The 25,032-nt window shown below is 34.8% G+C and overlaps 3 protein-coding genes across 3 annotated transcripts in view; 1 reads left to right on the top strand and 2 right to left on the bottom strand.

Moving 5' to 3' along the window:
• LOC146165645 (zinc finger protein GLIS3-like) overlaps positions 1-2,189 on the top strand; it is a 37,726-nt gene extending 35,537 nt beyond the window's left edge. The window contains exon 14 of the mRNA XM_083381538.1: positions 1,149-2,189. Within this exon, the coding sequence (XP_083237664.1) occupies positions 1,149-1,297 (149 nt within the window). The 3' untranslated portion in view covers positions 1,298-2,189. The remainder of the gene's footprint in view (positions 1-1,148) is intronic.
• Positions 2,190-3,633: 1,444 nt separating this feature from the next.
• On the bottom strand, positions 3,634-6,407 carry LOC146165646 (uncharacterized). Its single transcript, XM_083380995.1, has 3 exons — positions 6,180-6,407; positions 5,530-5,731; positions 3,634-4,085 (listed from the first exon to the last, which is right to left on the bottom strand). The coding sequence occupies exons 1-3, from the start codon at positions 6,405-6,407 to the stop codon at positions 3,634-3,636; spliced, it is 882 nt and encodes a 293-aa protein (XP_083237121.1).
• Positions 6,408-14,195: 7,788 nt separating this feature from the next.
• LOC146165647 (dual adapter for phosphotyrosine and 3-phosphotyrosine and 3-phosphoinositide-like) lies at positions 14,196-21,457 on the bottom strand. The gene is made up of 4 exons (XM_083381480.1): positions 20,276-21,457; positions 18,251-18,491; positions 17,668-17,851; positions 14,196-16,448 (listed from the first exon to the last, which is right to left on the bottom strand). Exons 1-4 carry the CDS (start codon positions 20,501-20,503, stop codon positions 16,367-16,369), a joined length of 735 nt encoding a protein of 244 aa, XP_083237606.1. The 5' UTR covers positions 20,504-21,457; the 3' UTR covers positions 14,196-16,366.
• Positions 21,458-25,032: the final 3,575 nt, after the last annotated feature.

A 25,032-nucleotide genomic window follows, 5' to 3' on the forward strand; every position in this document is an offset into this window, starting at 1 on the left:
TAAATGTTAATTTTTGGGTTTAATTGTTCTAGTTTTTGGCACGAGTTTAGGTATTTTTTGTTTTAGTAGAAAAAAAATTGGGAAAAACATTTCTTTATTTTTTTTCTTTAATTTTAGTTATTATATTTAGGTTTGACTTTACAAACTCACTGAATCTACGTCGTCCAAATAACAGCAAGCCCTTTTTGTGCTTTTTTGAAAATGTTTTATTTATATTTCGGTTATTTTGATTCTTTTCTTTTAAAATATTATTTTTTTTTTAAATTGTGACTTTAGTTTAAACTTTACACACTCTAAGTAGTTTTAAAGTTGGGTTATTTGTTCGATTTTTTTCTGTTTAAGGCTTTTTTTAAAAATTATCCGCCCTAAATAACTACATCCTCACAAAACAAACCTCACTCTTTCCAACGACCTTAATATGAACATAGGGATTACTGTAGAGTTGTTTTCAGCAAGAAGTTATTTTACCAAATGAATTTCTTCATTCTATTTTCACAAACATTTTTGGCGGAATAAGGTGTTACATTAGATTTATCAAGCCTGAAATTGTATTAAGAGGTTTTACCTAATCACATTTCTTGATTGTTTTTGTCTTTTTTTTCACAAGCATCTTTAGCGGAATGAGGTGCGTTGAAAACAAATCCATGTCGTTTTCCGTTTCCGTAATTTCCTCGCACTCGTCGTTGTAATTTGACAATCGCTCCATTGTCCTTCCATTGTCTTTCGATTCATCATCAACAATCACCTATTGTTTACGTCCATTGAAACGTCACAATCAACATTAGGAATACCCGATATTTTGGGCTTAACCGTCTGACCCGATGCCAAATGACGTCATTACTATAATGTCATCGGCAAAATTGATATTTGCAAATGTGATGTTTTTCGAGTTAATAATTTGTTTTGGCGTTAAAAGCGTAGATAGGTAATTTATTATTTTCTAGGAAACTAAACTTTTCCAAGTACAGTAGATTTTATATTGGATTGTAAACCATGACTGGAACTGTAATTAACTCCGTGTCAGATCGGCAGTAATAACCAGCCTAGTATCGGACAAGTGTCTACCACTTGGTAAGCCCCTCGGTTCTGATCCGATACTATCGGTCATACCGGCAGCACTGTGACGTCACACTTGTCGATTGTTGCAGGTCTCGAGCTCCCCCCGGGATCTCCCTACAGCGTCATCACTAACGCCGAATCGATGCGGAGTCACGACTCGGCCGGTATGTTACAGCTCAGCGCGGTCGATCGCTGTCCCAGCCAAATGTCGATGGTTTACGCTGACGGGCCCGTCTAGAAGTGACGTCATCAAGATGGCGTGACGTCATCGGGGTGGTGAGACGTCATCAGAGTCGCGGGACGTCATCGCTTGTTTCACGGAACTTCAAGGCGCTCTCAAACCTGCTTTTAGCGCTCGCTTCGCTTTGCTGCGCCCTAGTGGCGAATTTGCGCTTTGTTATTATCCGCGCGGTGGCGCTCCTGATCCAGCTGGCGTGGATCGTTGTGAGCTTAAGCTTTGTAGTGCCAAAGACATCTGTTCTGTCTTGTTTCTTTCGTCACAAACAGTTCCTTTTTTCTCCCTTCTTTGTTCGCGAATGTACAAACCCTGTGCAGCAGTGTTTTCCGCGTGTTTTTTTTGTACGTTTTTAGCAGTGTTTTAACTTCTAAATCATCGACATTCAGCTTTTGTTTCACCGATTCACGTGTTAAAAAGTTCCACAAATGAAGCAGAAACTTGTTTATTTTATTATTTTCTACTGGAAAGTTTTAGTGTTGGAGCATTACATGACAATCTGGCGAACATTCTTCATCGATTCCGAAATTGTTCCTTCCTTTGTGTCGTGTTTGTGACGTGTCAATGCACTGCCAAACACTAAATTAACTGTGAAAAAAACTTTGTACAAGTTAATCTGAATAAATACCAAGGAATTGGGAATTTCCTCTCTTCAACCATTATTTTTCTTTTTATAATTTGTTTCTTGTAAATACTAGTAATGCTTTGGCGCCAAAACATACTTCGTTTGTTTCTTCACAATTCCGCTTTGTTTGACTTTCTTCAACTCACTTGCACTTTCTGTGACGTCACTGTTTGTTTATTGTCTTATCATAATGAACATTGTTCACCCCAATATTTCACCTTCTTTTCAACTCGTAATCGAAGTTTAATCGACGATTTTTCATTTTTTTAATAAATCAAACCAAGTGTCGAAGTTTTTCCAGAATTTGCAAATAATTTATTTAGCAACTTTTCATCATTTAGCCTACATTGCAAAATAATATGGTTATAACCAGTGGTGGGATTCAAAATTTTGGTGAGCCGGTTCTATCACATAAGTCATATATATTAGCCGGTTCTGTTACAAAAAGTCATATTTTTGGGAAATATTTACTTGCAAGAACAGGATGCAACCCCAGGTTCCAGCGAATGTTGCGAACCGGCTAAATCTCATCACTACTAACAGCTACACTAAAAAGCAGCAGTCGTCTCAGACTTGTACTTATGACGCCACAATTAAATTTTCAAACAATTACAAACGGAAAATTACTTAAATTATAAAAACTAACATAATTTATGACTGTTACGTGCGACCTTTGCACATTTTGAAAAAAACAAACACGTGAGCTACTTGGATCTCAAAAATCAATGCATGGAATAAGACGCGAAAATCCATTGACAGTAACCAGCAATGCTAACCGGTTCGCTGATCTTACAAAATTTCGTGAGACGGAGCTGGAAATTGGCTCTCTGTTTAATTTAGTTGGGTCGCCGAGGTGCGAACCGGCTGGATCCCACCACTGGTTATATCCAAAATAATACTTGAAGTTAGATTTTATTCCGTTATATTGAAAGCGTTGCTATATTAAACACCGACAATTGGAATATCTTATCTAAACAAATTAGAATAAAATGTGACAACAACAACAACAAAATTAAAAATATACACTACTTTGTTTAACTAAAAGCGTTTTGATGTTTTTTTAGGTTGCTGTAATTTAGTTTTAATTTTTCAAAGTTTTAAAAAAGGAATGCAACCTGTTTTCCTTAACTTATGAAATACATTTTTACAAAAAAATTTAATTGCATACAACAATAAATTAAAAATGCACAGTGTCTAAAAAGTACGATTTTTGTCAAAAAAGAAATTGTTAAAAAAGCGTTAAATGAATATAAGCGTAAAACGACTAAATACAAAGAAACACTAAAGATTAGTGCAAAAAGCTATAAAAGTAAGCAAAAAATAAAATATTCAGTAGCAAATAAAACTGCGAAATGTTTAACGTATTTCTCTTATTTTAAAATTTCGGCTTATCGCAAGATTTTGGGGGCCTTAATGGTCCAAGTGCCCCTCCCCCAGTACACGGACCCCGTTGAACTTTTTACTAACACTTGTTTTTTTTCTGCCAAAATAAATAGGCTTAATTCGCACTCATATGGGAAATGGTGAAAGTTAAAATAGTAAAAGCACTTGTGGCTTTTGCACATAAAAAAAAATGTAAAAATTTGTATTCTACGAAAAATTGTTAGAATTTAGGTTTTCACAATTGAATTTCGCATCGAAATAGTTTAAATAACACCACGTGACCAATACAAATTGGCAGATTGCGATTAGGTCAAAATATTTTCCAAAAAAATTAGGTTTTCACGTCTGTCGGTTTGGGGGAAATCCCGCTTGCGTTACCTTTCAGTAGAAATGCGTCGACCAAATAAAGAATTGCGGTTAAAAATCCAAATATATCAGAAGCAAGCCTCGCGCTGCAATCAAACCAATCGAAACTAACACATTCCAAGTAAGAAGCAAGCACGATAGAAGCGACCAAATAATGGAGGAACGAAAAAGCAGACCACGCGAAGTCGATTGTTCCGAATACCGATATCTTGCTGCCGAGCTCTGTGACGTGTAAAAGGAGTATTATGACGGAGCCGAGCCAGCTTATGATGTAAGCGGCAAAGACCCAGGTCCGGGCGGAGTCAATGGAACCTTGGGGCCAGTGCTGGTACCCCCCGGCGTCCAAAAGTGCGAAGGCCGTGCACCCCAGAATCACGATCACCGATTTTAGAATTCCGTTTTTCGTCCACAAAAAACCTAAGTGTGAAAAAAAAAACAGTTTGTGAATTAAGCCTTTTTAATAAATTGAATGATTGTTTTTTAAATTGATTCTAAAATAGAAACTAACACAAACCAATAGTCTTGCCAAATTTTTAAATTAATAAAAACATTGTTTTGATCCAAATTACATAAAATTGTGGTTAAAACTGGTTTAAGGTAATATTAAAATATTTCTAAAGAAAAATTTGATAAATTGCCAGCAAAAAATGGTATATTTAAAAAAATATTAAAAATCGTAAAAACGTAAAGGCTATAGTCTTGCCAAATTTCTAAATTAATAAAACATAGTTTTGATCCAAATTACGTAAAATTTTGGTTAAAACTGGTTTAAGGTAGTGTTAAAATATTTAAGTAGAAAAATTTGATAAATTTATTAAATAATTGCTCAAGAAAAATCCAATAAATTGCCAGAAAAGACAAGATGTTTACCAAAAATACTAAAAATCGTAAACATGTAAAGACTGAAATTTTTTTTGATCCAAAATGCATCAAATTCTGATTAAAGCGATTTAAGGTAGTATTAAAAAAATTCTAAAAAAAATCCTATAAATTGCCAGCAAAAAATGGGATACTTAAAAAATATCAAAATTTTTTAAATTGTAAAGGCTATAGTCTTTCTAAATTTTTATATTAATTAAAAATATTTTTGTTCTCCAAATTGCATCAAATTCTGGATAAAACTGGTTTAAGGTAGTATTAAAATATTTAAGAAGAAAAATCTGATAAATTTTCTGAAAAATAGAATATTTAAAAAAAATATTAAAAATCGTAAAAAACGTAAAGGCTATAGTCTTGCCAAATTTTCAATCTAATAAAATATTTTTTAACTCGAAATTGCATCAAATTCTTGGTAAAAGGAGTTAAGGTAGTAATAAAATATTTAGTAAGAACAAACGGATAAATTCCCAGCAAAAGTAAAATATTTAAAAAATACTAAAAATCGTAAACATGTAAAGGCTATAGTCTTGCCAAATTATCAAATTAATAAAAATATTTCTTTGCTTCAAATTTCATTAATTTGTGATCAAAAGCGGTTTATGGTAGTATTAAAAGATTGCTGAAAAAATAACGGATAAATTTCCAGAAAAAAATAAAAACAAATATTGAAAATCGTAAAAATGTAAAGGCTTTAGTCTTGCTAAATTTTCAATGTAATAAAAATTATTTTTTGTAAAAACCGGTTTATGTTTATCTCAGAAAACATGTTATGTTTAAAAACATTAAAAACCAAAACAATTGCTGAATTTTACATTAAAAATATTTTTTTGCTCAAAATTGTTTTAAATTTTCTTAAACGTAACGCGAACAGAGAAAATAAACAAACCAATAATGCAAAGAAAAAATTGGAAATTAAAAAAAACTATAAATACGTAAAGACTGTATTTCATTTATTTTCTTCAAAAGAAATTTTACGACTCACCCAAGTTTCCGGGGGCATCCCCTTTGTTGAAGTAACCCTCAATCGCGTAGAGAATCGCGAGAATGAAGCCGAACACGCAGGCGGCGATGCGCTCCCCATTGTGACGTCGGTTGCTGTGATAATGGCCGGCGTACATGCACAGAACGATGCTGGCCATCAGACAGTGGAAGAAGCCAAACACAGTCAAGCAAACGTCAACAGCCTTAGGGGAGAGTAAAGTATTAATAAAACCTTATGGAAAAAATTAAATTTTATTAAAACCTGATGATTAAAGAAGATTAAAAAACGAAATAAAAAATAAAAAGTTAAATCATATTAAAACCCCGGGATGAAGAATTAAAAAGGAGAAGAAAGAATGAAATAAAATTGTAAATTAAACCTGGGGATTGAAGAGAAATAAAAAATAAAATTGTATTTAAAACCTGGGAAGAATTAAATAGAAATAAAAAAAATTAAACAAAAATAAATAGTTAAATTATAAATAAAACCTGGGGATTAATGAAAAATAAAAAATAAGAAGAAATAAAAAAATAAAATTGTCATTAAAAACTTGGGATTAAAGAGAAATAAAAATGAGCAGAAATAAAAAAAATAAAGTTGTTATTACAACCTAAAAAAAATTGTAAAAAAAACCTTGGGATTAAACTCACCTCATAGGCGACCCCGCACTGCATCTTCGTCGAAAGTGTTGTGACGATGAAGAAGAACGAGAGTAAAGTGAAACACCAAGAGATGACGTAGGCAGCCAGCACCCACCCCAGCACACCCCCGTGACCACTGGCCGCCACCAGGCCAAAGGCCACCGCCCCACAAACAATGATGGCCAGCTTGATAAGCCCCTCCTTGCTTTGCACGTACTCCAGGCCCGAAGAACCCATTGTGGTGAATCGGCTGTTTACAGATTTTAATTTTTTTATTAAACCTTAAATGTGTTTAACTATAGGAAGCGCAATGGCTGGAGGTTGTAGTTAGACGTAGAATGAATCAAAGCTCATACATAAGTAGGCATTTTGAACGTTTCGCATAAATCCTAAGATAATTGCGGGAGGTTGTAGTTAGACGTAGAATGAATATCAAAGCCCAACCAGAAGATTTTAAAGCCTTTTACAACGGTAATTTTAACGACATATTAAACGCTAAAATAATCCTAATTAACCTTTAATTACGTTTGTATTGTATAACTTTTTTATTGTTATAATTTTTTTTTATTTTATATGAAAAGTTTAGGCCGGCGGAATACATAGGTTATCTATATTGACTAATAACCCGCTATACACTAAAATAATCAAGTATCACGTTTTTTAAGCCACGAACGTAAAATATTTTGATAACGAAATGTCCCCCAAATTTCTCAAACGTTCTCCCTAACTATTGCTACAACTACGGCTGCCTCTCAAAAATTGTCAGTACAAACAATATAAATCTAGTGAGATTTTGTATAAATAGCTTTACATATCGGAATAATATTTTCTAATTGTGTATACATTATATACTTTGTTTTAAATCGTTGCACTACCAAACCACCGCCTTAAAACACCAGACACGTTTACAATTTGTAGATTTTAACCCGGAAACAATCTACTTGATTTGTCCAATGGTCTCTAGAAATAATATTTTGCACCTACAAGTAATCTTTAAAATCTGCAAATAAGACAAATCTAGTTTGAGTTTCTGTGGTTATTTTTACATCACCGTAATGTTTTTTATTGCATATATATATTAATCTCTGCGGCAGCAAAACCATCGGTTTAAAACATCAGATACGCAATTGCACATTGTTAGTTCTTTGGCGGAACCAAACCTATCGCTTTAAAACACCAGACAAGCTTACAATTTAGAGATGTTAACCACATCAGCTATCCAATACAGTACAAAGCCACATTACCAACTACAAACATCAGACAAGCTATGATAAACCCATCTGTTCAGGTGGATACAGTGTGTTTGTTCTTGTCCCCCACCCACCAACACATACAACAAGCGGTATTAGCAACAGCAGCTAACCAGTAGTAACATACCTGAGGAAACAGGGCAAATAAAGTCGCGTGCGTACATACAGCAGGGCTGGAAATGAGACAAAAATAGCTGACACAGTGGCAAGATTAAGTTGGGCAGAGGTGTAGCCACTGTATTTTGCGCCCGGGGCAAACTATGAAATTGGCGCCCCCTCCTTCATGTTTATTGATATTTTTCATTACATTAACAAAACATACCTTACTTTATACGGCAAAACGATTCTAATTTTATTACAACATTGTATTTAAAGAAGAAGCACCCCCATTTTGGCTTTTAAAAGCCTCATTTCGGCGCCCCTGTACCGCCCGGGGACATACGTACCCCACCGCACCCCCTAGCTACGCCTCTGAAGTTGGGTAATGCCAGGGGCCCAGATCTTGATGAAATTGAGCTCTTACTTTTGGTAGTTTGAAGGTAATTACAAATTGGCATGTTATTGGTTTAACTATGGGCGAAAAAGAATTTTCTTTTTAATTACTGATGTGCTGCATTTACCCTTTTATTATCGCAACTAGTCACAAATTTCACTGTAAACTTTTCACAATTTTTTGATTTGCAGGTAATAACGAAAAAAAAATGTTTTGGACAAAAAATGTATTTTTAATCTGGATACTAATTGATCCGCAGTTAGACTTAAATATTTTGGGTAATTAAATGTATATTGTTTCACAACATAGCTAATAATTACAACTTGACTTAATATTCAATACAATGTTTTTAAAATGAGTTTTTTGTAAGCATTTGCTATTTCCCGTAACCGACTTGTAAAAAATACTTCATTGATTAAGTTTACCTTTATAATGAGTGTTTTCACCAAGAACACAAAAAGTATTTACAAATTGCCTTGGTATTAGGCCCCGTGCGCAAAATAAGCCTATGTGTTTTTTATTTTAGGTACTAACACACGTTTTACACTTTAAATAATTTCGTGATAAAATTTATTGTTTTATTTCTTTTTCGTCCTCAAATAGTTTATTTTTTTTTATAAATAATTATCCTAAAGACTTATATTTTCCATCCTTTGAAGTTCACAAGTAAAGTTTTGTTTCGACATAATTTAGAAAAGGCAAAGATAGGATCTAATTCTAATTGTTACGCAAGTTGCTAATTTCCAACCCTGTGGGTGCCATGACGACAAGCGACGCAATTTTACGACGCACAAATTTGAAGTTTGGCTCACGCACAAATGAATGGGTGACTATGGATTGCTTTACAGGGGTGGCTTACAAATACTGGAAAGCATTGATTTCGATCGATATTTAAAAAAGGTGTCAAACCACAATAAAGAATTGCCTTGTTACGTCACTGTAGGCGATAGCCACGTAATAAATAGCATAACAACTCTAAAGACAACGTATTAAAAACAGAATTGTTTTGAAACACTGGCTTATAAAACTATCTATAATTACAGAAGTAAAAAAATACGCTTCCCCAGTTTCTGTAATATCGACGGTTTGAGGCAAGATTTGTTTTTTCATTCATTTCCTTACAAATAAATATGGGCACTGGTCTAGAATCCTACCACTTCATATTTTACAGTAACAAAACGAGTTGTCAAAGTTGAAATTGCAAGTAAGGCATAATATGTAAGGATAAATATAATAGTAATTACTTGACCCACCCAAACCCAAACTCGCTCCCAAACCAAACTATGGTTAGCAAAATAAACGCCCGGAAGAAAATGTGGCAGGATTCAAGACCGGTGCCTAAAATGTTTTTGCTATTACAAATTTACAGTAAAGACTTGCACTCTATCTAATGTATAACTGGTCAAAATAATGCACTATATCTAATATACAACTGGCATGGTATATTATAACTATTGTTTGCCTCAACTGCCAAACTGATTACAAGCAAAAATGTTCCTTTTTTATTTATAGCTTCCTCACACTTAAAAACTCTTTAAGCAATTATAAATCAACAGTCAAGTATACCAGACTTAAATGCACTCATCTATTAGATACGGTAACTGGTATCTACCAATTGCCTTGCAGTGTACAAAGTGAGCCTCTATTTTTATCTTATCAACTTAGTGTGCCACGAGCCAAAAAAGTTTGGGGAGCACTGCTGTTGAGAGACAGAGATAAAAACAAACGCACCGATCGATATACTTTATTACGTCACAAGAGCCCTTGTCTTGACAATGGTGCAAGTGAAGTCGTGTAATTGTGCGGAAAGTGAGGATGGTTTTTAAAGGAGCTTATTTTGAGAAATTAAACAACACAAAGTGGGGGACTAAGGAAACGAGAAAAACAAAGCTTTATTTCGATTTCAGCAAAAATGGTTTGTTTTTCAGCACAAATATTTGTAGAGCAAAAGTAAAATGTATTGTTTTAATTTCTGAATATCAAAATTTTGAAATGGTTTATCTGCAATCACAGTAGATTAAGTAGGTAGCCAAAATTTTGAATAAAATAAATAAGTATACTGAAGGAGAATCTTTTTAGTATATTATGCCTGGTAGCGACAGCATTTTTACACTTGATTACAGTTTTCAAATGTTTTTAACCTGTGGCAAATATTCACTTCTTTGTGCCTTTGAACATTATTCTGCTTCGTCCAACCCTTTGTGACGTGACACTACGCGATTATATGACGTCACATACCCGGCTCGCGTTCCGACATCACAACACGACAAGCTTAGCCAGCAATGTACTACGCATGGTACGCTAAAGACTACAACTTAAAATGTCTATTAAATACCATAAACAGTACGTGAAAACATTATATTGGTGAAAATAACACGAAACACGGCAGCAACACATTAGGATATTAGTTTTCAAACGAGCTCGCTCGCAGCCAATAATATCAACAAAAAAACACGGCAATACAATCTTTCAAAGATCAACAAAAAGTATTTTTTTTGTTGTAAATGCAATCAATCGTGTTTGAATATTGTCCTTCTTTACATAAATCGATAATCGAGACGTTTTTGTGGTTCGTGATTCTTGTGGAAAACTGTTGTAAATCATCTTTTATCAAACGTAACTGAAAGCGTTGTACATAAATTAGTGATCCTGTATGCCGCCCAAATCCATCGCAGACTAATCGGTGAGTTTCGGTGTACTGATCATACGTAAACCGTAATCGTTTGTATAAAAGCAGCTTCAGAAGGGCTAGACCAGGGGTTCTTAAACTGGGGTCCATGGACCCCTTGGGGGTTCGTGAAATAGTTTTAGGGATCCATAAATGCCTATTTGAAATATTAGTGTTAAGAAGTAATCATATTTTTAAAGAAAAATTAAACGGTTTTACACTGATTGTATTTAGACTCCATTTCACTTTCACATTTTTGAACCGAAATCAATCAGCAGATTTATGTTTATTTGTACTGTGACGTCAATTTATGACTTCACTTTTTAATTTTTTTATCCACCGTTGTCCACGCAAGGCAAATAAAAAATTTAAGGGGTCCCAGTAAAAAAAGTTTAAGAACCCCTGGGCTAGACACAGTTGTTGAACACATATTGGTGTGTTTCTTTAATTAATCCCGTACGACGCTGTAATTTTAACGTTAAATTTAAAATTTTAACAATAGAAGAGAAAAACTTATTAAATTGTTAAACAAAAAATTAAATCCTGGTTAAGATTAGATTTATAACGTATTAACACGTTTTGATCGAAACCTTGTCAACATTTTAATACAATTGTCGTAAACCAGTTACACCTTTCTAGGTTTAGAATTACACAAATATGGCTCGACAAAGGTTGTTAATCAACCTTTTCTTACAAAATACCGCAATGTTTTACGTTAATTGCCCTAAGCATTTTTTAAAGCCGGTCAGCACATTACCTATTGTGACGTAACACATGACAATCAACAGATAGTGACGTCACATCACCAAGGGTGTTTCCATCTCTGTTTTTAGTTTTGCATCAGAAGAAATGTGCAAGGAAAAGCGAAATTGTCAAAAGAAAGCGAAACAATTCACAGAAAAGTCGTGAAACCCCGCCCGCGCGCGCTACACGGAACTGTGACGTCACAGTTAATAGTTGCGTCATCGTTGTGTGTTGATGTGAACTTTACGTTCAATGACAAAAACATCGCTAAAGCGAAAAGCAAAGTTAAAGAGGGTAAAATCACGAAGGGGGGTTTAAAAAGGGGTCAAAGTGACTGCTAACTATAATAAGAAGCTGTAACAAGTGGAAAACATATTTTTCTTTAAAATTATTTTGGCATAGTGATTTAAATACTTCCTTGTATTAACAAGCGAAAATAATAGGCTACCATTAACTATGTAACTTATAAAAAATGTTTTTATTTACCTTATAAACATAACCACTAAAGGAGTTATTATAAAATATTTATCTCCTATTATCATCCGCCATTTTTTTTGCCTCCAAAAAACACATTTTTACCTTAAATTGTTACAACCTTTTGTATTGCGACCCATTTTAATTCCCAACCTTACCCTTTTATACCTCCTCTTATTATAACCCCCTCACATGTTTTTTATATTTTACAAACGCCCTGATTCATACTTCAGCATCTCATGTTGACTCACTTTATAAAAATAGACCAGCAAGTCCAGTGAAAGTTCAACTCCCAATATTAGCACACAGCGTAATACTAATGTCACGGCATCACACATCCGTTATGTTTATAAGCGCCTTATTAAGCAACTTTCGAGCCAAAGGCCAATCTTTTCAGTTAGCCTAAATGTTTGTAGTCCAATCTTTAGTAGCCCTTTAGCTTTTTGTCGAACCTAAACAATTATTCATAGTCAATAATATTAAACAAAATTAACAAAAGTTGTACAAATTAAAGAAAGATATATATATACACATGTGTTCAATAACTGTGATCTACACTAAATTTCAGTAGGCGCTAATACAATAGCCTTGTTCCATTACTATTGTTTGACCAATTAATTTTGATTTCATATGTGTCAGCCCTAGGCATGGTAACATCAATTGTAGCTGATCGCAAAATAAGCTAATTGATTTCATAATTTCCCAAGGGAATGAGAAGCAAGTTTTAAACAATGTTGTTGCCTTATAATTAGCCTAAGGTCTTAACAGTAGTTTACAATTAGGAAATAAAATAGTATTTTATTTGGTAAGGGTATAAAATACATATCGGGCACGCAAGACAACAATAGCTCAAAGCTTAATGGAAATTGTACAAACCGGGCACCCTAATGTGAACTATTTAGTGACAAATTACGTTTGATTGTAACAGGTTTGCCTTAGACTAGTTTACACGACAAGGTAATTAAGTTCCTAATTTCTACTGCCACGTGAATGAGTAGCAAGTTTTAAACAATATTACTGCCTTATAGTTGGCGTAAAGTACTAAACAATGGTTCAAGTGAATTTAAACTTCCTTCCTCGTTTGTTTTAACGCGAAAAGATTTGCAGTGACTGAATCAGCCTAATCATCGTTACAGGCTTAAACTTTGGATTGTTATTTTTGGGGAAACGTCATTACGTGACGTCACAGAGTAAGCGTTATAAGTTTGTTTACTTGTCGGCAGCTTTTTTGTTATCCTACATAACACAACAGGCGTTTGGGTATTTGCTACTTGGTTAGGCTTATATTAACCAATGCCAAGTCCAAACATACAAACATTGCATTTACATATTTAGAGTACACAACTTTTTTTCAGTCACGGACATAATATCTTTAACGGTCCTTGTTATTTGATACTTTGATAAGTTTATCCTGACTTATTAGTTTGGCTTATATTGGCCAAAATTAATCCTCGCAAAACCTTATGAAAAATGCTCTTACATGTTTAGGGTAATCTTTGTAACTGGCTGTATTTGTCTAATTCTAAACAGAGGAATCAGGTGGCACTGTATAAAGACAAATTGTATTGAATTGACGACAAGCTTTCGACAACCGTGCTTCATCAGGTCAAAGTAGAAATGAAAACTATTAAAATGCGCGTAAAAGTACAAGCGCAAGTAAAAGGCGATAAAAATGGTGACGTCTAAGATATCCACAGGCACATGCTCGCAAAATCGTGTTACTGACGCAAAAACAATTATACCACGAGGCCTGCGCTTCAAGGTACGCTGGGTGTGATAAATTTACACACTTTGACCTGATGAAGCACGGTTGTGCGAAAGCTTGTCGAGAATCCAATACAATTTGTCTTTATACAGTGCCACCTGATTCCTCTGTTTGGGTGGTGACTGACTGTTTCGAAACATTATTAATGGATCGCCGCTTTTTAACACTGCCCCCAACCACTTCTGCAACCTGCACTATACATGTATAATTACCAGCTAACCTTGAAAGCATTTTTTTAATCGAATAAATTTGCTTGAAGTTACATTCACTTGTGGCTTAGCTAACAACAAATTCAGAAAACTCATAAAAAAAGTATTATTATTAACGGCATGTAAATGTTTAAAACTGTGTGACATAACTCCACTTATAGATCAGATTTTGGCAGTATTGAAAACATTAGATACAATTTGTGAGTGGCAGAGATGTGATATTTACACAAACTGTCAACCAACTTATGTAAACTTTAAGCTTAACACCATTCTTCGTTATCAATATAAGTTAAGGGTCTAAAATTTCATGGAGGTCAACAAAAAACGGTCTACATTTATAATCATAGGACGTAAAGTGCATTATAAGATTGTCAAAATAAACCACATGTTTTAAAAACACAGTTCGACAGTTTATTCGATGCCAGTACACAAACAAAATGACGCGTAATAATTCAATAAGGACGTGAAGCAATGAAACGTGCACCGTATAGTGAAATAATGGCTGGTAGGAAGAGACTGGAACCAGAATAATACGGAAGTAAATGAACTGAGAGAAGTTACTGAATAAAAGAAGCCAACAATATTCTTACACAATACGGGGGAAGATCCAGGTTTTTTGTTTAGGGACGGCCATATATTTTTAGGGGTGACGCCTTGAAGTGATGCCAATTGTGACGTATTTTATCATAAAAAGACTGGCGTTATTTTATACTTTTTTTTCTTTTCCATGTATTTACTGTTGTTCCAAAATAAATTTAAATCTATCTATTTATCTATATAGCCGACGTCAGCAATAGACATAAAAAATGTAGTGTATAAAACTATACCTTTATATAGTTTTTTTATTTAAGATGTGCGACGCGACGCACAGTGCCTTTGGGCTAAAACAATTTTATTGAAGTACTAGGACATTCTATAAACATGTTTCATATTCGCGCTGAGCGCTAAAAATTTTCGTATTCACGTAGTTACTCTAAAGTAGGTAGAAAGTATAATTTAATTTTTTTGGAGGGCATGGCATCGTGGTTCCCCTGGATCGGCCCAACACAATAGACAATCCTTTGTAGTGTCGTTACCCCGAGAAAGAGCCACATGAATTTAGATGCCCTCTTTTTTTAATTGTATAGTTATTTCCTGTAATCAATTGAAGAATAAACGACTGTAAAATGACTTAAAACGTTTGAATTCATTTACAAAGTTTAAAACAATTATTTTTACAGTGGGCCGTATGGAAAATAAAAATGCCTCAGAGGTATTACACGTTATATAAAGTGGTTTGTCCAAATCTTGTTAAAACTGTGAAATAGCTGATTGGAGGGTAAAAAGATTAGCGCTGTTTTGGCCTAAATATTTTTAAAACCCTCTTAAACCCATACCGTTTCTACCAAATCCACTTGGATTACGAAAAAGTGATTTACAAATAGCCACAAAAGTCTAAAAAATACTTTTGAATGATTACATAAGCAATAAAAGTAAAAATACCTTTGGTTGAACAGTAATGTTAATAATTTACATAAAAGGACTATGAACGAAAAATGAATAGGGATGACTTTAAATGACTTTGAATGATAAGAATGACCATAAAGGATCAAAATGCCTCACCCCTATGTTGAAAAACCATCCATTTGTGGTTATTTACTTAAGAAGCGCTGTAAAGAAGCTGTGGTTCAAAAGTTGGCCAACAGCGGGGCATCCAGTTAAACCGGGTGATTTTGTTTATGATTAGTTCAACAAAGCAAAAAGTAAGACACAGGTCATGTAACCTTTAAAACGCGACATCGGCGGATGTATTTTGGCGGTCGTGACCTGACAAAAAACCACGTGACCTTATAATCAACCACGTGACTTGGTTACAAAGCGAAAGATAAAACTTGGTCAAGGTGGCTTCCGTCAGAATGAAGCGAAATATAAGTAACACTTTATTGAATTCAGTGGTGTTGCTTTTAAATTATGTTGTTATTTTGTATTTCTAGTCATTTTGACGTCGCACTAACTATAGTGGCACACTCGTTTAGTGCTGCTGATTATATGTGGAAATATAAGGTGAGAATGGGTTGAGTACATAATTATAAATTTGTGAAAACCCATTGGACCCATACCGTTCCTAGTAAATAGACCTCAATTTACAAAAATAAAAAAAAATATACTAAAACTACCTTTAAATGAAAAGTATGGCCATAAACGACAAAAATACCTTTCATTGAACATTAATGTTCATAAATTACATAAAACGCCCATGAGTGAAACAAATGGCTAGGAATGACTTAGACGCCTTCCGGTGACTAAAAATGCTACAAAATACAGCCAATTATGGCAAGAAATGCAAATTAAAGCCAACAAATTGTATCGAAAGAGTTAAGCTATGCATTTAAACCAAGCATAAAATTACTCTACAGTGATCTTAAGGTTCAGCAACCATTATATTAAATGGCCAGCATCATTTGAATGATGCGCCATTCACTAGCGCACAAAGTGCATTGTTACGTCACAAGCGCAACAACAATGGCGTGCTCAGTTCGCCACCCACAGCACGTAACGGAAGCGAAGGCAGCGTCTCGCGTTCTCTGTTGTGACGTAATAGGCGAAAGCGCGACTACTTGATGTTTCGCTTCATCTTCCAGTCAATAATGGCTGTCCATTCTTCCAAGTCTTCAGCCGAAGCCGCCGAAAAATACCTTTTGGAAAAAATGTGTTAAAATACTGGGACGTTCTTTATCATTGGAAACGTTAAGTGCTTTAAGTGTTTTGTTTTAAAATTTATCACAATTTTTTTGAATATCTAAATATAGCAACAATTAGCTCAACATGGCCCACTTTTATGCAAAACGAAGGTGCTTTAACAAAAATATTCTGCAAATTTAATGCAATGTCAGCTTTACCGAGAGGAAATAGATAAATCCCACACTATTAACACGTATGCCTTGATTACTCGCACATGCTTGCCTGTGTGTCTGTTCGTAATACAAACAGGTATTTTATATAACAAAACGTTCTACAGCATACTTGAGAATTTTTCGAGGCAAACAACTGACAGATACTGAGTTAAAACAGTTGAATGCAGCAACTATTGACAAACAATAAACTTAAGATAGAAATGTCCCAAAAATGTCGGGCCAGTTGAAAAAATGAATGTTTTTACTATTTCCGTCGCGTTACAATTTGTTTTTTCGTTTTAGGGCGAAATCTTTTCCAAACTTTCTTCACGCACAAATGCAAGAGATCCAATCGGGGCCGATACCCGATACCCAGTAGTAGTATCGATACTCGTCCGATAATCGGGTGGTATCGGTGCCGATCCGATATCAAATAAGTACAGAATTTATTTAACCACGATTTTTGGTCGAAAACAGCGATTCTACCTTGAAAGGTAATTTTTTTAAAACAGGTTAATAAGTGTAGGAAATTAAACGTTTTAGCGATAAGGCAAATTTAATATTAATTCTCTTTGAAAAAATACCACTAATGACGTCATTTGCTATCGGATCAGATCGCGATACTTTTTGTTAAAATATCGGAATAAAATGTCGAGTACCTGACAAACCTAATTATCACCAAATCCACCAAGATTTAAAAATAGTGACTTCAGTCATTTAGAAACAGTGACTTTAAGTCAAATAAAATAAATATCTTCAGTAATTAAAAGGCAATGACTTCAGTCAATAAAAGGCACTGACTCTAGTCAAATAAGTACAGTTAAGTATTTTAAAAACAGTGAATTGAGTCACTTAAAAACAGTAATTTAAGTCAATAAACACAGTGCCTTAAGTCATTTTAAAACAGTGACTTAAATCATTTATCAACAGTGACTTAAATCATTCATCAACAGTGACTTAAGCCATTTGAAAACAGTGACAAGTCATAACCGTACTGAACAAGTACCATCACCAGACTTACCAAGTACGGTCTGGAAGCTGCAGGTAGAAGCAGTGAGACTTTCCCGGTACGTCACAAAGGGACAGTTTGGAGCACGCCTCGAGGTCGATAGTCTTGATGGCGCGCTCACTGGACCGTGACTCGTAGTAGCTCAGCTCGTTCCTCACCACAACGAACCAACGAAGCTTCCACGATTTGTAGCTGCCTAGAAAAGTTCGTTTGGTTATATTTTCTGCTAACAGAATCTGGAGAAAAAACTGAACATATTCGGTGTGGAATATTTTTTAATGGACTCCTGATTACGTACTTATTAAGTATTTCGTTTAAAATTAATAAAGGAAGTGGTGATTCACCCGGACACGAAAGTAGTTCAAAGCGGCATATAATCACTAACGGGTACAAGCGTAAAAGAGCGATCCGGTCAAATAGCAAACCAACACATCCTGGGGCTATTTATCCGGCTAACAAGGTGATTTAAATCGATTTCCCCCAAAAAATATTCAAAATATAAAAATATCGGAAAACTAAATCTAATACTACCATCAATATCATACACGTATCAAGCCTTATCCGATATTATCGGAAATCCCTACTCTGATCTTACCTCCTCGCTTTGTGAGAAATCCCGACTTTGAAGCGAGCGGGATGGCCTTGGTTTGCTGCTGAAGGTCATCCAAGGTCGCGTTGACACGCATGGTTGAGTGCAGCATGAGTTTGTCGTCATAATTGTCCGGTTCCTCCACTTGCTTGGGGTAGGGGTGCTTCAGGGTTATTAGGGTCCCCTGCTCGAAGTTCTTCGACAGACTGCCAACCTCGCTACACAAAACCACGTGATTCGCGAAAACCTGGGAAAAATAACTTGGTTAAAATGTTAACTTCCACGTGATTTGCAAATACCTGAGAAAAGTAACTTAGCAAACCGTTTGTTGTCACGTGGTTTGTAAAAACCTGTAGGAAACGACTTGGTCAAAGTGTTAACGTGGTTAACTAATATGATTTTACAGGTTATTTTTGGAAAACCTATTCTGAGAAGATTAAAGTGCTGTTTTGTTAAAAAAACGTGGTTTGTCAAAAGCTTGAAAGAATGCCATTGCACAATTGTTTATTTTAACAGTTTCAAATATGGAGTTTCTCGATAACGTAATTCAAAATCCTAAATGGGTAGTTTTTGCTATTTCACACTTCGTCCTCTGTGTTTAGTTTAAGAAAAATCGTTTGGTTGAAAGACTAAAAGACAATAAATTGAAGAATTATTACCACAGGGAAAAGTTCTGCGATTTATCATGGACAGGTAACAGGTTATTTCTGGAAAACTATTCTGGTAGAATCGACTTGGTTTAGTTCCACGTGGTTCGCGAAAAGCTATAGGCAAATAACTCAGCAAACGGGAAATGATGTCAGGTTACTCAAGGTCACAACAACGCAATTAAAAAACCTAACTTTTATTCGAAACTTGAGAATATAATATTAAATTAAAAGACGTTCGTTCGGAATATTGCATGTCAACAGTGCTTCAGAAACAATAAATCAGGATTTTCTAGGCCAGTGGTTCTCAACCTGTTTTTTTTTCAATGGTTTGAGAAATCATAACAAATTCATTTTTTAGGCAGCTTTAAAAACGGCCAACGGGAAACCAGTACAAGCGATGTTTTTATACAATGTTGCTAAATGTTTTTTTCGACGTGGTTTGCAATAAACTGACGTTGAAAAAGAAGACTGTTAGTTTGCCTAAAGTTTTTATGAGCGATTTTAAATTCGCTTAAAATAAGATAATTACGCTATAATTACACAAACTACCCTCAAAAATCATTAATAGCTTGATTAAACGATTTTGTTTAAATTTCTTCGGAAAACGTGTAGAAAAATACTTGGTTAAATTTTTTTACTTGAGCCCTGCTTTAATCCTAGTGCATAGGATAAAATGCGGTAAATATTCTCTCTACTATTTGAAACCATTCATGTGCCTCTAAAAATGTGTATTCAGTTCCTGTGACGTAAGTTGATACGTCACGTTCAAATTTCCTCATGAATTACTTAATTTTGCGCTTTTTCTCCTATTGGATTATTTCCGTTTAATGCTTATTAAACTTTACTTCCTTGTACTGTGACGCTGACAACCAACGTATTCTGTAAAGTTAAACAATGTTAGTTTTATGTAAACTAAAAGGTTTTAGTTCGTTAATCTATAAAAAAATTTAATATATGACGTCAAAAAAGAAATAATATTTTATTCGGGCGCTTGCACAAGTTTGGCATTTTTAAATTTTCGAAAATTGACAAAATGTGATCAAAATATGTTTGTCGCTCACTTGAGATAGAAACAAACAAAGGATTTGTCCCCATAATATAGAACAAGGTATTGTTCGACCTACGGAGAACAACTTTACAACAAAATCAAAGATAAAAACACCATATTCTACCTTTTAATCCATCCTGAAAGAACAACATTATCAAACGTAATTTTTCGTTTAAGATTAAAGAATTTCCGCTTTAAATCAAAAGTAAAAACGTTATATTTTGCTTTTTAACGATTTCTAAAAGAAACTAAACAAAAAGACCTTATTATTTCTACCTGTGGGCTATATTTCACTTATTCAACATTTTCAAAACCAACTTAACTTATTTCTACCTGTAGTAGTTGATCAACATCATCAAACTCGGAATGAGCAAAGGTGACCCCTCCGCCAGTTATCGGCTCAATCTTGAGATGTTTCACCGAGTCCCGGCACCTGACAGAGAGGCAGTGAGCCCCTGGAACCTCCCTCATAAGGAAACTTCCCTCCCTTCCGTTCGACATGAGAAGAGCTTCCGCGATATGCCGGCTGATGTTGCCGTGGTACCACTCCAGATCATCCATTGCTGTGATGCTGATGTTTTTTTAATATTAATAGAAAAGTTGTGCTCTTGAAGAGAATATTTAAAAGTTGTTAAGTGTTGGAATTATTTTTGGTTTCAGATTCATTTTATATTCTAAGGCTATGATAACGATTAAAAAGTAGGCTTTCTAGTAATTTCGTATAGAGTGTTTCCTAGTCAAATTATAAAACCCGCAATAAAACTTTGTTGGACTTTTATTAGGGACGTTTTGCTTGCTTTTGGAAAAAAGATTGCGCCGTGGTTCGAACCAAAAACCCTCGGAACTAGCGGATCTACTCCCACATTACCCGCCTTTAAAATGTTAGCGAACTTTAATTGCAATAATGTAACCGAATAAATATGAAAAATAACTAAAGTTTTTAAAAAAACAACGTTGGATTATACTTGAACAAATTCTGTCCATTTCCAGATTGGCCCTGTAACTTTTTACGGACACCTTGGGGCTCTTCCGTGGACCCTGGTTTGTAAATTGCAATCACTGAACTCAACAAAAATCTAAGTTTTACCCAATCTGATGTTTACTATTACTATCCCGGCGTGTAATACCTCAAAAAGCCTGTGCCGGATTAACCATTAAGCTACTAATAGCCTGAGGCCCTGGAAAATTCTGCCCTCATGTTTTTAAATATGCATTGTAATACACTATGAGTCTATGACACTTAGTTACATTAAATACATGTTTTTATGTTATGTTTATGCAATAATGCTGTAAATAATTTCAATTTTTCATGTACATATTTCTATTAGCCTACTTTTTGTAGCTTGGTTTGCAAAGTTAGGCACTTCTCTAGTAAATAGCCTTAGGCCTACAGTCTCTTAACTCGACCCTGCCAAGAGCACAGTATCAAATTAGGCAAAATTGTGTTACTTTTTGCAAAAAGTGTGATTAAATTAGTAACAAGCGCCTTCTAAACAAAAGTCTAAATTCATTAATCTATTGTTTAAACCATTATCCTGACATGTTATACCCAAGAAGATAACAGTGTTAAGCAAATCAAAATCTAAAGTGCTAAACAACTTTTACACATATTGTAAATAAATTAGTAGAAAAAAAAACACAATCAGTCAATATGTTTGAAAAAATATGGCCCTAAATGGCAGATCCTTTTAGTTGTTCGCATAATAATAGCTTTCAGCTGTTGGCATTATTATACATTAGCCGGCATATGTAGCACTATATATAGCTTCCGCCTTTAAGAACAAATAGAACAACATTCACCATATGTTTCCTACTTTAGTTTCTAGCTACATTTTCTATCTACAACGCAATAAAAGGTCCAACATGAAATCAATCTGCTTTATTTGAAGAATAACATCTCGCCAAATGCTAATTATCGTACGCCAAATGGATTAAAACTATACGACAGTGGTTCTCAACCGGGATGACAGGTATTTGAGAATTTTTTTATAGGTTTAGAGACCATTACTGTATATTAAATGATATTTTCCTACATGTTTTAAGTTGATTGTGTTGTTCCAGTTACATTTATAATGACATTTTAGTAAAATAATCAACGAAATTTCCAGTCGGGGTGCCGAAACTATATTTATTATTTTTGTCGTAAGCCATAAAAGGTTGAGAAGCTTTACGACATGTCCGGGTTTCTTAGGAATGCTTGTTGTATGACGTAACTTTGAGACGATCTCAATTTTGTAAACAAAAATATCCACCTACACCGCTGACCAGTGGGTTATATCACATTTCGAATGAGATTTAAAAAAAAGGTTTTTACAGACAAATCTAACGTTAGTTGGTAAGGATTAAATATCCCGGCTATTTTAAAAGTAAAATTTTACTGAAGTTACGCAAAGTAAAACAATGGCCGACAAAGACGCAATAGCCTTCTACCTGTGTTTAGAACTACTAATGCTTGACGCAATATGATAAACAAGTGAAAACTTCCCGCTAAACTTATATTAGAAATGCCTAGTCGTCTTCGCCCAAACCTAAACAATAAACAAAGTCTGTTTCTATCTTTCTATTACCTCGCTTCGCTCAGGGTTAGTTCCATTTTCAGTTTGTTTGTTTATAACGCTAAATTTCCAATAGGTTCAATCAGACTTGGACAACTAGACAATTATAGTTTTCTAATAAATGACTTAAAAAATGCGGTTAATTCTAATTCTGATCTCATTTGTGAATTGCTTTTGTTCTCTAGCTCTAATCCCAGCTCTAATTCTAGTTCTAATCTAATTTTACTGAAAATGCTAATTTGTCCAACCACATTTGTATTCTCTTAGTCGGAAAAAAGAACTTGATTTAAAACTCTTTGGTAGGAACAAACTTTTGGTGGATTAAACAGCCTGAATAGAATGGGCTATGCCAAACCTTATAAAAATTAGCACACGAAAATTTACCATTCATATTCTTACAAAAACAAATTGCGATCAATTAAATTGATTGTAAATATTTAAACATTAAGCAATGTGATTACTTTAGAAATATTGCTATGCTAAAAGACTATTGCCAACAAAAACTTCCCCCGAATTACCGAAATCTGAACCAGCTACCCCATACAGCAAAATTCTGTTTCTTTACTACGCAGGCAGCTCTTAAATGTTACGAAATGTAATTATATTGGGCATTTTAGATTCCTAAAGCTCATAATTAACGCTATGCTATTCGTTTACGGTGATGTAAGATCGTATGTCAGCAGTAAACTCCCGAAAATTGCGTTAACTGAAGCAGCTACACCCGAACACAAATATATTTTTCTACCCTGGCAACTCCTTATACTAGCCACAACCTTTTCTACTGTGTTCATCTCAGTAACCTCAAACCCTACAGCTTTCGATTGCGGAAACTATGGTCACGTGGTCCCTGCGTGTGACGTATCTTGTGACGCATAACCCGGAAGTGTCTTGAGCCGCTGCTGCTGATGGAGAAGCATGTCAACATCGGAGTGACAAGGAATATTATACAAACAACTAACGCACTGTTGAAGTGGCACTAAAATATACAGAAATTAATTCAACTTTTTTGGGAAATGTTGAAATTAAACCAACAATGCGCGATTGTACGGCGATACGTCAGTCACTATAGCACGCAATTAATGTTGAACTATTGCACTTGGCCAAACGGGATTCCCGGGGTCTGAAAATAGGTTGGTTTTAATTATACGCTTGTTGCAAGATACAAGCGAACCGCTGTGCTGCTTACTTTGTAGGGAGTCCTGGGTCTCAATTAGTATTATATTAAGTTACAATTTGCTTGGTTATTTGGGGTAGGTATGAACAGGATGCAGCAGGCAACGGTGCTGTGGTTGTTTCTTGACTTCAGTGGTTCTCAAAGTATGGTTGGGACCCAGACATGGGTCGCGTAGGGTCAAAAAATGGGTCGCTCTAAGGTGATTCAATATAGTGTAGATTTGTTTCTTTTGATGCGAGCTATAGGTTCGTTTCTTTCAAAGCGAGCTATAGGTTCGTTTATTTTGATGCAAGCTATAGATTTGTTCCTTTCAACTAGGTCAGGGATGGCGAACCACTGCCCAAAGATTTTTAATGACCCACTTGTCTCTCTAGAAATACCGAAATGTTATCAATCATTTTCAGAAACGGATAAATGTAAAAAATACAATTCTTTGTTAGATAGCACTATTTTATTTAAATCAGGCCTGCCCAAGCTGTGTGTCGCGCAAAAGTGTTTTAGTGGTGGCGAGTATAGGCCTACATTAACTGCACTTTAACAAATGCGTACAGAAAAGCAGATATCTAAAATAATTTCCTTTATCGCTGTAAATCGGTGGTGATCCTTAAGGGCTCACAGACTAAAAATTCTGAAAACCCTGGTTAAACCAATAAACCATGCTGAAAAGCTTTCTGCTGAACTCCTGTAATCCAATAAAAATGTTGCAGCATTTGTTAACTATATAGATTAGTAATATTTGTGTGAATCAGAATTTGAAAATTGTCCAAAAAGTAGCAAATAATTAAATATATGGCAACTTTGTGTTTTGTAAGGAAAAATGTCGTGTTTGTGACCCGCGCAATGAAAAGGTTCCCCATCCCTGAACTAGGTCATTAAAAGTTGCCGGTAGTATGGTTAAAAGTTAAAATCAATAATTTGTTTGTAATAAATCATTGTTTCATAAAACTGTGTAGGCTACCATATCTGGTTGTCGTGTCTTTTTGTATTTCATGCTTATCAGAAAAGGTACATTTTTTGATGTTTGAGGCTTGGGTCGTGAGATGCTCATAAAACTCAGATTTGGGTCGCGCTCAAAAAGTTTGAGAACCACTGCTCTACTTGCTCCCCTTTGAGTCTGTGTAGCTCAGTTGGTAGAGGTCGTGAGTTCGAACCTCACCACAGGATAGTTTTTTTACAAATTTTGATGAGTTACCCTGGTCTGTTTCAAGTTCGAAGCTGATCCAACCATATTTAGTAGAAAATATCGGCTCTATTTTCGACATAAGTCTAAAACAGTGATTCTCAACCTTTTTTCTTTCGTGGCCCATTTACGTTGCAAAAAAATTCTGTGGCCCACTAATTTTTTATAAAAGAAATCACTT

Source organism: Ascidiella aspersa, chromosome 2 (assembly GCF_963924565.1).
Source record: "Ascidiella aspersa chromosome 2, kaAscAspe10.2, whole genome shotgun sequence".
NCBI lineage: Eukaryota > Metazoa > Chordata > Ascidiacea > Phlebobranchia > Ascidiidae > Ascidiella > Ascidiella aspersa.